Consider the following 15,157-nt stretch of genomic DNA (forward strand, 5'->3'; position numbering starts at 1 on the left):
ATATCAGAGGATGTAATAAAGTTGAGCTTAATTGAAATACCATTGGAAAACACACCTTGCTTCCGCGGACCCCTTTCAAATCACTCGCGGACCCAGGGGTGGGAATAGATGCGCTAAGTCCCCTTCGGAAGACTTCGGTTGGATCCGTGAGAGCTTAGGTTTGTATGTGGACTAATTTCTTATGTACAACTCCGCTTTGTTTTTCCTTTATTTTGTTGTTTGTTTTTCTTGCTTTTTCTGTCTGTTTATAGATCAAATGATAACTAATCTATAACAAAGATATATTCAAAGGGTAAATTAGGTGCAAAACAAACATCCTTTCCCTTACTGTGTGAACCAGACGCAGTCCGAAGTGGGCTTGGACAAATTTACGCTATAGAAGATCGATCATTCTTTGTGTCTAAGGCTGTACACTTATTTACAAATACTTACACTAATTTTTCTTGCATAATCGACTGCACATAATTAAAAATATCATCTTAAGTTCACTGATTGTTTCAGGATTATTATACATACCGCAGATTTTGCCGCAACCTAAGGGTAAACTTTTCGTAATCACTTTCTTTTAATTCATGAAACACTGTAATTTTATTGGGGTACAATTGAAGTTCGCTTCTTAAGCTTATGTGCTGTCCACTTAGAGATACCGGCCTTTTGTACTAATTTTCGCGTCGATTTTGTAGGACTCCCCAACATTATATCCGAGATTTCATTAAGTTTTTCTGTCATTAAAATTGTAGGCCTGCCTCTTCTCGGTGCATCGAGAACTGACCTGGTTCCACGGAATTTATTGATCAATTCACGTACAGTATCGTGATGGAATTAGGAAAACGCATACGAAATTTCTGTTTCACATTTTCCGTGAACTTATCACCTTCGCGAAAAACGTATTCCACCAAAAACGCTCTTTCTTCAATAGAAAGCATTGTCACCAGTAGTATTTAGCCATTACTCAATCACAATCAGACTGCGGTACACCCCATCTGCCCTCAACTGATACCGTTAGCTAAACAACCCTCACTCAAGGATGTGGCAATGATCCGGCCCGGCTGATGTTACCAACATAACTGCAGTTGCGAGCGCATACACTGCGCCGGTTCCAGTGCGGAGAGATTTCCCTGGCGCACTGTACAACAGGCAACGTTAACATTTAAAAGGTTTTCTGTAGATTCTGTTTGATATTACTGGATGAAAGTGCTTGCCTTCAAGCCGTTAAAAGTGGCATTAAATGTACTATTTTAAATGAAACAGACAAAGAGACAAATTGCTTCTTACTGTTTAAGAACTTGTCGGTAGTTCTGTTTTCCTCTTCTACACTTATTCCGCCCTTGTCAGAAGAAACTTATTTTGTTTACCTTGAATAGCATTTGCAACATGAAAAGGTAATATTAAGTTGTTAATACGTCATTGACCTGCAAAGAGTTTTTTTTTTTTAATTTACATTACCACCCGTAGTTAAATACTAAGAGTTTTATGTTGAGGAAAATCAAACATAATCGTTAACAGTATAGAATAGAACCGTATTAAAAATACTCGCTGCTTAAGGAACAATATTGCAAGTTGATTTTCTTTCCTTCAATAAACATGTGCTTAATGTTTAAAAAAAATCAGGAAAGTTAGGTAGCAGTTATTTCATAACTTTAGTTGTGATTTAATCTCTTATAGATGAAAAAAATTGTAGAAAGTTCTATATTACGTCGTACCAATTATCATTATTTATGTAGTCTTGAGTTTCTTTGATTCAGAACAGACAGAAACGTAGTCATAATCTGACATATGAAAGACCCTTGTAAGTTAATGTTTAGTGCATACTTTTAATAAGAAATTAAATTTTGTTAGTATATTAAAATAGAGTGTACTTCAGGTTACAGAAGCGCAATATTATAAATGATAAATTTATTTTATTCGCGATGGTTCTCTTCATCCTAAATGAAATTGAATGACCCCGTACAGATACTACTGAATGAGATGCAGTGGGATAGAAGTGCTTAAAGTGAGCGACATTGACTATACCTATGCACGTCTACTAAGTAGGCTTTTTGTGCATACGAGATGGAATAAGTTGCGTGCCGATTGTGCTGCCATGCTTAGACTGCTCCACCATCGGCCACACTAAGCTTTCCTCTCCAGCCATAAAATTCTTTATATGCCATGCTCTGGTTGTGATATGCCGCACCTCACAGATGTACAGTAGGCCTATATTAGTTGTCATGTTCCTTTCAAAAACTAACTTGGGAGGCTCCCATGTTTGTTATGAAAATCTGTGAGTCGTCTAGAATCCACCACCACTTATCACATACCTTTCGACAAACTGCGAAAAACACTCACCATGACGAATGATAGATTCGGCGTCACGGAAAAACAAGTGGCAAAATGCTTTTCGAGACGGAAATAATTTGATGAAAGGGAAAATATGGAAAACCTTTCCGGAATATAAAGTGACATCAAAAACTTTTTCCTTGCATTTTTAAGTACCTAGGCCAGCTGTGGCGAAAATGTGATCGTGCGCCGAGCCACTGTGTAACCTGCAACGTGCATAGCACCTATGGAGGGAGGCAGACACCCGAAGGGGAAGTGAAGCAACTGTCTGACTTATTAACGGATTTTCATTTTCCTTACGTCAAGCACTTAAATATAATTTTATACAGTACAAGGCTACAAACTAATGTTTAGTACGTGTAACGAAGAAAGAAATGAACAATATCACAACCTAAAATTAACTGTCTTCAGAATGTCTCTGCGACAAAGTTTCAAAATCAGGAATTATGTTACTTACTGCCAGTCGTAGTTGATCACGAAGGTATTTGTCTGTCAGTCGTGATCTAAATTTGGTTTTTACTATTTTAATTGTTGAAAATAATTTTTCACAAACGTAAGTTGTAGCGAACATGGCTTCAAAAGAGCAAGCGAAAAAACGAAGCTTCGCATATTTATTTTCTGGCAAAGATTTGAAAGTTCAACATTTGTCAAGTCCTTACATCTAGCTTTCATTTGACATCACATAGTAAATCAGTGAGTTAAAATTGAAGAGCTAACCGCATTATTCGTACATATGCTGAAAAAGGGTCGACGTACAGAGATGATGATGATGATGATGATGATGATGATGATGATGATGGTGATGATGATGATGACAACAACAATAACACTTAATCTTTTAATGTTTCATCAGTAACATGTAGTATAATGCCTTTTTATGTTATACAACCGTTTTCCTCGTAATACTTGTGAACAAATCATAAATTTAATATTATCATCATACTGACAGCAAAAAAATGCGTCCTCCCATCCTACTTGGAACTTTCGTACATGGTTTCGAGAGAGACATATGCCACTCGCAGGTCAGAGACAAATACAAATGGAACGGAGTTTGACTCCAGCGAGTGAGAGGGTGGGGGTTGGCGGAGATTAGAAGCAAGCGAAATGCACAGCTATCACGGCGAGCCACAATGTCTCGCGAGTCACGTTCTTGCCACGGCTGACCTAGGCTATGTCCTGATTGTGCCTATGCAGTGTAAAATATTACCATGGCAGCTAAAACTTACGATTAAGTAAAGCCAGCATGGTATAGTAAAAAAAACAAGATACAATAAAAATGTAAGGAAAACGTTTTTGATGTAACTGTACAGTAGAAGGAAAAAAGGGAGCACACCGAAAGAGCCCTCACAATCACCACTGAAACAAATCGCAGGGATTTGAATATCACTACTGCTAGTACTGTTGCTGCTGTCACTGCCACCGGGTGTATACCCAATTGTAATGTTAATAAATAAATAAATACATACATACATACATACATACATACATACATGTTGCTACTGCTACTGCTAGTAATAATAATATTAATAATAATAATGATAATAATAATAATTAGTATTATTATTATTATTATTATTATTATTATTATTATTATTATTATTATTATTATTATTATTGTAATGGTTTTATTTAACCTAGGCATTCGGCCTTCTCTCAAACTCAACCAGGAGAAATCGGATTCGCGGTCGTCGTAAGTAGCGCTTTGTCAACTGAACTACTAAGGCTGCTAACTATTGAACTAAGATATACCTAACGTGATCTATAAAATCGATTTGAAAAGAAAATATATGCCATAACCACGTGCGAGGTCGGATGAGCGCTTTGACGGAAATTCATCAACTAACCAGAGCCGCCACTCGTTTAAGTGAATATACAGTATCATAGTAGTCTTAAAATCCTTGTGTGTTTAGCAAAGAGTTTGAGACTAGTCATTTCCATATTATAAGGATACGAATATAAAAGTCCTTAAAGAGAATCTAGAACTCACCGAACTATAGTCTAACTCTTGTAATATTTTTGTGTTATTTTTTATTTTTTAATATTATGAGAAACACCTTGGCTCTAAACATTGTAGTACCGTATCTAATTATTTCACGTTTTCATTTTAGATGAACCCATTGGAGGGAACGCCAGTCAAGTGACTTCTGGAGAGACTTCAACTCAGTTTGGAATCCCAAATGGTCGAGATCAGCGTGGTACTTTTCAACTATCAGGTGGAACACACCAACCTCTAAGGCCTACGCCATTTGAATTTCCACAACAATCAAATAGACAAGCAGTCCCACACTCACCTTCCAGTATTCCTGGTCAAACACATAACAGAGAATTATATAACTTTCCTGCCAACTTTGAACGATCAGGGTCAAGAGCCAACAACTTCGAAACAGAACGTCCGAAGCAGTCTGGCGAAGTATACAAAACAAATTATTATGGACAAACTGATAAAAACCAATATCCCAAACAGCCCAGTAACTTAGAACAGACAGGAATTCCAAGGCAATCCAGTATAAATGGAAGATTAGGGTCTTCTGTAGGTGAATTTGAAAGAGGAGGTCAAGGTAGGTATACTAATGGACCTGGAGAAATAGATTACAAAGAGAGAGCAAGTAAACTGCAAGGAAAAGGATATCAACGTACACCTTACGAGTTGGTAAGGGCCATATTAGAAGATGACAGATACTCTCCTGAACGGCGAAGTAAATACAATTCAAAACAGTATGAAGTTAATAATCAAAATTACGATGAATATAATGCTCAACGTTCCAGAACTAGTGGAGATCAGTATGGAACATATTCTGAAGATACTCGTGGCACTCGGCCTAGTGAACGTGAACGGGAAGAATACCAGAGACTTCGCAGGAAACTTGAAAATCTGGGACGTGCAGATCAAGAATTTCAACGTGAAAATCCCGGAAGAGTTGTATATCAAAGCAATCCACAGCACGTGGTAGTGCCAGTCATAAATACTCAAAGGAATATTCTAAACCACCCGACATATCCAAAAGAAAGACAGAATATACCGGAACGTAGTTATTTGTCAAATTATCAAAAAGATATACTATCCAGATTTTCGACATTACCTCCACAGTTACTGAGCCTGATATCAGCAATCCCACAACCTCCAAGATCAAGTGATAAATTTGATTACGGACGTACAGTCCCGAACCAGAATGGATCAAGACAATCTGTAGAATTATATAAAATTCCAAATGGCTATGGTAGTATAATACGAAAGCGTAACCCGGACGGAGGTTCAGTCGTGGATGCCAGTCAAGTCCAATCAGCTCAAGGTGTTGGGGCTAGTAGTGCTCAATTTCCACCCAAGTGAAGGGAACTAAATTGTTATCAGTACTGCTAGAAGAATGGTTATGGATCTTTCTTAAAGGTCATAGTAATAGAGCTACTTCTTTCTTAAGACTTATAAACTCCAAAAGTGTGCGGAAGCCAAACCTCCATATAAAGCAGTTTATAACAAACTGTTGAATTTACAGATCAAGAGTCAATGAAAGGATGCATTTTCAATTGAGCTAACTTTAAAGAAAACGTTTCAGTACAGTCCAAATTTTTCATATTCGAAATTTGTAAATTTAGTTATAAAATGAGTGGATATTAATAAAGCTTTAATCTGTTTAGCAATGTCTGATATTTCACACATAGTGTGGCTTATAAACTAATTTCGTTGTACAAAATAACTCTGTTAGAGAACACTGACTTGGTTTTAGAATACAATCCTGCACAAAACTATAGCCCGCTAAGATAAGATAATTAATGTTAGCTTTTCGATAATGTTGGTCAAAGAAATTTGTATTTTGATTAAGACATGAATTTATTTATAATAAATATAAACCAGTCTTTTGTATATTATTTTAGTAAACCATTTTATTAAAATTTACGTAACTTTAAAGGAGCATCAGATATATTAAAAAAATGCAATTATAACCATTTAAAGTAAAAACTCAAATTTGGATAGGATAATAGCATTAAGCCAGATAATTAGGCGAGATTCTGAATGGGAAAAGGTTAACATTTTATATTAGAATTTAATTTATTCAGTGCCAATGGGGAAAGTAATAGGGCGGAGTTGGAGTTACGGGTAATAATATGTGGAACGTCCAGTGTATTATCTATTGCCAACAAAAATGCAAATTCACATGCTTAAAGTATAGGCCTATTGCCAACGTAAGTGAAGAAAACAATTTTTTTTTAAGTGTTCAGTTTATATCTTAAGCTCTCTTATTTATCTGAATACTAGACATTGCATTTCCATTGCCATAATCTATATTTTATATTTTATATTGTGCATAATTTCATAATTAATATTTACGGTCTGCTGACATCTGAAGCACAATGTGGCTTCTCATGCTCTTCATGTTTATTGGATGAATATGATTAAGAGTCATGTCATATAAACGTATAATCCAAATTAACCAATTTCAAATTTAATTCAACCGAAACCGTCATACTTCTCTACGGGAAGTATTTCAGTAAGCAGCCTCCTCTGACGATGTCTTAGGAGGTGCTGATGCTCAGTGCTTTCCTTTCACTTATATTATGTTATAATCGAACGTATTTCATATAGTTGTACTCGATAAATGAGTGATTATTATGTCGATTAAAACCAACACAAGATATCTTAGATTTCTTGAACATATGAGTAGGCCCACCTTCTCTGAATGAGATGGCTCCAGGGAAAATCTACAGGCCCTTTTTCACACACCCCTGCTAGTCACCATTTTCATCTACTTGCCATTCGAATTTTTTCTCTCTGCAGCAATAACAATTTAAGCAACGTCATTCGTAGGTGTTAGTAACCACATCAATTCTGTGTTTTAAGTAATAATAGCCTATATTAGAATATAAGGGAGTAACAGAGAAACTCTAAGCAAATCATATGGTATTTTTGGATTTGTTTTTTAAACTGATATTTGAAATTACATTATACACTTTTTCTCCATATCAGAAAATTTTTATCTACTGTATAGGCCTATGCTAGAAAATATTTTGTTGTGTTATGTGGATTTTGTTATCCATATTGGGTGTTGTACCCAGTATTATTTTGCAATATGGACTATTGTCAGAGATATTCTGAAGTAGTATTAGAGGTACTTCATTCTATTTTATTATTGTATGAACAGATTTCACAGCCTTGTGAAGTAAAATAGTTAACGGCTTCGAGGGACATTGGTCCAATTTTCGAAATATCCCGTGAGATCTATGGAGAATAGTGCAGTTACAGATACAGTTGTCTCCACGTTTTTCGGTTAACCTTACCACTGATTCCACTTTTTATGAGAACTATAATGAATGGTTTGATTTCTAAACCTACTATTTTGCTCAAAAACCGATTTCAACCCAATAACATAATTATACACACATCTTAAACTGTGAATCCAATGGCAAAATTATTTTTGGCAATTCCTGCCATTTGTCACTGTATGTAATATTTAAATGTATGATTATTTTTTCCCAAAGTCTCCTATTTTATGTTTTTCAGGCCAAAACCTACTATCTTATATTGTAATTTAGAAACGATGGTATAAAATATCATTAATATAAGAATAAACATACATACATACTGTAAGTGTTCTGCCCATGGGAAAGTCCTTCATTGCAAACCCAGCATTCTCCAATCTTTCCTATTTTCTGCCTTCCTCTTAGTTTCAGCATATGACCCATATATCTTAATGTCGTCTATCATCTGATATCTTCTTCTGCCCCGAACTCTTTTCCCGTTCACCACTCCTTCCAATGTATCCTTCAGCAGGCAGTTGCTTCTCAGCCAGTGACCCAACAAATTCCTTTTTCTCTCTCTGAAATGTTTCAGCATTATTCTTTTTTCACCCACTCTTTCCAACACAACTTCATTTCTTATCTTCTCTGTCCACTTCACACGCTCCATTAATTATTCTCCATATCCACATTTCAAATGCTTCTAATCGTTTCTCTTCACTTCATCGTAATGTCTATGTTTCTGCCCCATACAATGCCACATTCCACTCAAAGCACATCACTAGTCTCTTCCTTAGTTCTTTTTCCAGAGGTTCGCAGAAGATGCTCCTTTTTCTATTGAAAGCTTCTTTGGCCATTGCTATCCTCCTTTTGACTTCCTGGCTGCAGCTCATGTTACTGCTTATAGTATATCCCAAGTAGTTCCTCATTTAGAATTCGCAAGTTTATCTTCTTTACTTTTCTTCCTTTGACCATGATCTTCGTCTTGTTTGCATTTATCTTCATTCCATACTGCTCACAGCTAGAATAAACATGTATTTTTCAAATTGGCTCGTTTATGTTAAAGCGCCTTCCTGTAAAAGTAACTGAAAGTTAAATAGCAGGTTTGGAAATAAAACCATTCAATTAATTACTTTCCCTTTAAGTGCAACAAAATTCTTGGAAATCGATTTATCTGCTTGTTCTTCTATTAACTATTTTGTGTACTCTGGAGCTTTGATAGTAGTTATCACTAATGCATTTAGAATTACATACAGAGAAAATTAATATTATTTTTAACGTTAAAAGAAGTAACTGCTTACTCGGATTAGCCTATATAATAGAATTATATGATGAATATGGACCGAAATTTATTGTTGTTTTATTTGTTATTTAAAATTAAATTTTGGGTCATTATTTTCAAATATACACAAATACTATATCAAAATATTATCCAATTGCATTCGATTGGTTTTAAATTTAAATATCTTGAACAAATAATTTATTTGACAGTATCGAATGGCATAAGTCAGAAGTGCACCTAATTTCTATTTCACGGCAGTTTTTCTTTCGTTTTAAAATTAATGAAAGAAATATTGATGCATGCTGCTACACGTTCTCGTCTTACGGATTTGGAAATATGTTTTCCAGTAATGTCATGTGACTCCGAACAGAGGGATCTCAGACTCATTTATTTCTGAATTCTCCCAATACATCCACAGTCTTTTAAAACTTGAAACTTGTAGTGGTATTTGGTGAATTCCAGAAATAAATCACAAATCATGAACATTTATTCTGAATTCATCTGATATATAAACTCTCAAGTAATCGGATAGAATATCTTGTGGTTTCAACTCCAACATTGAAGTGTAATACTGTATTTCACATTTATAAGTGAATCTTCTGTAAGATTTTGAAGACTCAATATTTTCTAGCGTATTACATATAATTTTACATGTGACATGTTATATCGATACCATTGTAAATAGCTAAGTTACTCTTTTCAGTTATATAAAAAGCTGTAGTGCGCATTATCTTTTTTGGTATAATTGTATGTGATCAATCCATAGATGTTATACATATACCTTAATACAAAAAAGGTGAATGTCACTGTGGAATTTTTTTATTGTACTGTTAGTTCTTCCATCGTATTGGCTGATTTGTGTAAATAGTGTTTTTATACGGTTGATGTTAAGTGTTCATCCAATGAAAAGATAAATAAAACTTATATTTTGAATAACATATTGTATATTATATTGTTTAGTAATATATTATTAGATATTAGTCTCATTAATTTTAAGCATTTGATAATTTCCTAAGTCACAATGACATCTAGGCCTAGAAGTAGGCCTATGTTATTTGTGCGTGCGAGAAAGAGAGTCATTAATTGAGTGAAGTGAATTGTTTCATCGCTTTAATCAGAAGTGACATTTACTTAATTTTCTTGCTATGAGAACCATTAATATTAACTCATACGCGTGTGTGTAGGTGTATATGATTCTTCACATGTTGTTCAATCCGTTTCTCTTACGATAATGTGGTTGCATCATTCTCATAATACTTACTTACAAATGGCTTTTAAGGAACCTGAAGGTTCATTGCCGCCCTCACATAAGCCCGCCATCGGTCCCTATCCTGTGCAAGATTAATCCAGTCTCTATCATCATATCCCACCTCCCTCAAATCCATTTTAATATTATCCTCCCATCTACGTCTCGGCCTCCCTAAAGGTCTTTTTCCCTCCGGTCTCCCAACTAACATTCTATATGCATTTCTGGATTCGCCCATACGTGCTACATGCCCTGCCCATCTCAAACGTCTGGATTTAATGTTCCTAATTATGTCAGGTGAAGAATACAATGCGTCCAGTTCTGCGTTGTGTAACTTTCTCCATTCTCCTGTAACTTCATCCCGCTTAGCCCCAAATATTTTCCTAAGCACCATATTCTCAAACACCCTTAACCTATGTTCCTCTCTCAGAGTGAGAGTCCAAGTTTCACAACCATACAGAAGAACCGGTAATATAACTGTTTTATAAATTCTAACTTTCAGATTTTTTGACAGCAGACTGGATGATAAAAGCTTCTCAACCGAATAATAACACGTATTTTCCATATTTATTCTGCGTTTAATTTCCTCCCGAGTGTCATTTATATTTGTTACTGTTGCTCCAAGATATTTGAATTTTTCCACCTCTTCGAAGGATAAATCTCCAATTTTTATATATCCATTTCGTACAATATTCATTCTCATAATAATAATAATAATAATAATAATAATAATAATAATAATAATAATAATAATAATAATAATAATAATGATAATAATAATAATAATAATAATAATAATAATAATAATCATCATCATCATCTCCTTCAAGTAGGACCAAAAGGTCTGGCCATAATTATAGAAATTAAGTTACCTTCTCATTTTCTTGGACAGAACAAATCTCGACGTCCAATGGGTTTGCAGTTCTTCGTTTCTCGGGCTCCTGTGTATTATTCTATTCTTGATAAGTGTTCATACCGATTTTTAAACGTGGTATTTAAATTGTAACTTACTGTGATATAGATTGTTTTATCCCTTAATACGTATTTAGCAATTTCTATTTATTTTCTTCTCACTTCTGTTAAGTGACCATTTCTCGCAGTCATACTATGTACATAAACAGGGAGACAGCTATAAATTTTTTCTGCTTCTATTATGTAAAGTCCGATGTATAATTCCACAAATATGTTAGAATTAGTGAAGTTTGCTTTACAAACCGTCGTTATAGGAGAATGATATATCACAGTTTACGTATTTAACATTTTAACGTCATGTAGTCCTTTTAGATTGTGTAAATACAGATTTATATATTGAAAATATATACAAAATGAATTATTTAGTGTTCATTTATATTGTGTAAATACAAATTTACATATTACAAACACAGTATATACAAAAATTAATCATTACAGTTTATTTACATTGCGTAAATACAAATTTACTTATTGTAAATATATGCAAAAATGAATCACTTACAGTTTATTTACATTGTGTAAATACAAGTTTACTTATTGCAAATATATATAAAATGAATCAATTATAGTTTATTTACATTGCGTAAATAGAAATTTAATTTATATATATACAAAAATGAATAATTATAGTTTATTTACATTAGGTAAATGCAAATTTAATATACATATACACAAATATATATAATTATATAGAAAATTGAATAATTAAATTTACATATTGTGAATATGTAGAAAAAATACTCATAAGTACAAAATACAGTAGAGGTAGAAAAAAAACACAAGTCTAAAAAAAAGGGGGAGACAATAATATTAATAAGTTTGAGGGCCGAATGAACAGTGTTCGTGTTCGCTCGCAGTTCAATAATTGAATTATTTAAGGGGTGAACTTTGAAAACGCAGTTATGTACGCGTTTTATTTCTAAGGAAAATACAAAAAAAAAAAAAAAAATGCTATATGGAAAATTAAAAGTGTTCAAACCAACTTCATGTCATGTATTTTGACGCGAAAATATATAATAATAGAGTCTTATAAAAATATGTTTTCAAGCAATTATTTTCTTTCTAATTTTGGTCTAACTGCGTTTTCAAAGTCTACTCCTCATTTGTTAAGATTTTATACCTCAATCCATATGTTCAATGAGATACTATAACTTGATATTTATTGGCTGATGAATGTAAACCACATGTTTGTGTGGTATTGTATAGCAAATACGCAGAGTCATTGTGATCGTTTTGCCTTCTCTTTCTTGCCATTCTACGACTCCCTATGGAACTGCTCAGTTTATCTGCGATATGGGTTCTATGTACTGTATGCTAGTGTTAATCATTCTATTAATTTCTAATTACAGATCTTCATATGGGAGAAAAAGAAAGCAAGACTGAAATATCTACTCATGGTTCCATAAAGAATCAAGGCGATCAGCAAGATGAACTTTCCACAAATTTATCCACTCCTTACAAGGAAAAAAATAATGGAAGGCGCTTCAACTTTCAAGAACCAGAGAATGTTGCACAACCGAGAGAAAGCAAAAGTGATTCTAAACGGAATGTTAAAGAAAAATACATAAAACAGAATAACGATCATTATATAAATGGAAAAGTAGACTCCACAATAAGATACAGTAACAAAAACGATGGTATAGATGCTAGAACTTCTGGGAAAGGACCAGTTCAGCACTCACTGCATATATTATCTAACAAAGAAGCTATCCATGGCGACAGTATAACTCAATTTGAAGACAGTCGATATCCCCATTTAATTATACCAAGTTACAGAAGAAAATTCTTTATTCCGGACGGCGAGAAATATCTAAAGAGAATATGTCAACTTGGTAGAAATGAGTGTGTGACAGTTCCCAGAGAAAGAGTAGATATCTTCCGACAACGTCCCAATACAAATCGGTCAAAAGAACAAGATTCATATCCTCAGAATTATGTCGTCATAAATGGTTTCCAAAATAACAAGAATCACGGAAGTCGAAGAGAACATCCTTCTGAGAACGGAGAAAGAATATTATTACACCAACTAAATGAAAATGGACAACTTACATTCAAAAGACTTCGTCGAAATGTTGGAGATGTAGAATTATTTAGAAATGGCTACCAAAATGAAAATACTGAAAGATCTAATTATCGTAGACAATCGGAGTTTGAAGAATTTCAGCCACAGAGACCTTCGTCGGATATAATAAAATATTTATCGAATCCAAAAAGACGTCAACAGAGGGATCGGGATCAACTAATACAGGATTTATTATCAAGTTTTCCAAAAGAGACAGAATCAGACTCCGAAAGTCCATCTAAATTATTTTATGTACCAAGAAACTTCCAAAAACCATATCAATCCGCATCACATGACTCTTTCGATTACACGAAATATCTAGCGAGTGGTGAAGAGAAGCAACGTCGAGGAGAGTTCTCGTTGGAGAAAAGAAGAAGAGAAAACTATGGTATAGAAGAGGAAGTGAAGTTGGATCCCACACGTTTGCAGGATTCTTCAGAAAAAGATTTTAGTGAATTAAGGAAACGCATGCTAGGAAGTGGACATCTTGAAAATAAACAGTGGCAACATTTAGTTGCTCTTGAAGCCAGGGTTTTCTTGAAGGAAAAGGGAGATGGTACATAGTATCATGCTCTGTAAACTTTTAATAATAAAAGTAGTTTGCATTGTGAATTTTTGTTTTTATTAAAATGAAATTGTGTATTGAAGTTTGTGTGAAAAATTTTATTTACTAAAATTCTGATAATGAATATTCCATTTCCTCTACGCAGCAACTCAATCAAACGACATAATTACAGTATACCGGTAGGTGTCTTTAGAAAATTACTGCGTTGACTGGCATGTTACAAAGACATTGGTTATACCAATTTTCCTTTTCATGAGATTGAAAAACTGGTATGAAAAAGATGCTGAAATAGTAGTACAAAGTTTTTGTTCATTTAAACGCACACTTCCTTGCAACAATTGTCATTCATGAATTTCACATTGGAGCAAATAGCTGGATTGTCAAGCATTGCGAAGCGCACAGTAGGGAAACAGTTGTCGTTAAGAGATTGCAACTCTTATACTTATAGCTAATTAAGACTAATATTTTAATTCATTTGTTGGTAGCCATAGTGAATAGAAAATTATAACTATTAGAAATAAATTCCTAGCAGCGAGTACATTTCATCTAAAATTAATTATAGGCTACTATTGTTACACATATACTCAATATTTGTTTGAAATTTTGGTATGACACAAAATGTATGAGAAACTCAATTATTGGATAATCACTAGAACTCAGACATTATGTCTATTTTATTCCTGTGTACATAACTTAGGGAACTTAATCCAAAATCATATTACGTTATTTAAAAGCACCGGTCCAAATTTTATTGTGGCTGTCATGCCTATTTTGGGGATAATAACCTATTTTAAGTATAGGAGTCTAATAGCACCTATTTTGAAAAAAGTTTGTGTGTTACGTATTTCGCCCTTTAGTCTTTTTTCTTTCACTATAGTGTTAAAAGCTAAAATCGTTTTATTCTCAAGTATTGTTCTTACTTCTAGAATTCCATTGTTGAGGCAATATTCTTGAATATGTACGCGCTCATAATGACACAGCCTGTATATTATTCTATCCAGATAAATTTGGAATTACTTTAGATTGGTTGTAGATTCTCAGTTTTGTACTGTTACTCGAAGCACATCGTCATTTTCAATCTTCTTTGTGATTCGATATGCTAGCAATCTCTGTAATGCTAAACGAAAAGAGTTCGAGAATTACGTTTATCAGTGGAGACGAAGGTTTCACGACAGACGGAAGGGTAATTTTCTGTCAGTACTGCGAAAAAGAGGTAGGTTACACTACACGTTTCTAGTTTTATATTTTCTGACAATATTTAAAGTATGAAATATCAAAGCCACTGGTTCACGCATGCATGAGTCATTTGGAGGCAGTGTATTTTATTAATGTAGATTCTTTTCTCTTCGGCATTTTAAAATGAAATAAAGTTTAAATTCTTTTTCATTTTTTACTTACTATTAAATTGTTCATGATTTTGCTTCGGATACAGGAGTTTTGTGTTCCTTTAACGTCTTAAAATTTAACAAGGGAGTTCAACAC

At 33.9% G+C, this 15,157-nt stretch overlaps 1 protein-coding gene across 2 annotated transcripts in view; it reads left to right on the forward strand.

The window, feature by feature from the left end:
• Positions 1 to 9,768, forward strand: part of LOC138694409 (uncharacterized) — a 51,601-nt gene extending 41,833 nt beyond the window's left edge. For both annotated transcript variants that reach the window (XM_069818102.1, XM_069818103.1), the window contains one exon: positions 4,428 to 9,768. In XM_069818102.1, the coding sequence (XP_069674203.1) occupies positions 4,428 to 5,647 (1,220 nt within the window). In that variant the 3' untranslated portion in view covers positions 5,648 to 9,768. The remainder of the gene's footprint in view (positions 1 to 4,427) is intronic.
• The last annotated feature ends 5,389 nt before the right edge of the window (positions 9,769 to 15,157 follow it).

This window comes from Periplaneta americana, chromosome 2, assembly GCF_040183065.1.
Source record: "Periplaneta americana isolate PAMFEO1 chromosome 2, P.americana_PAMFEO1_priV1, whole genome shotgun sequence".
Lineage (NCBI taxonomy): Eukaryota > Metazoa > Arthropoda > Insecta > Blattodea > Blattidae > Periplaneta > Periplaneta americana.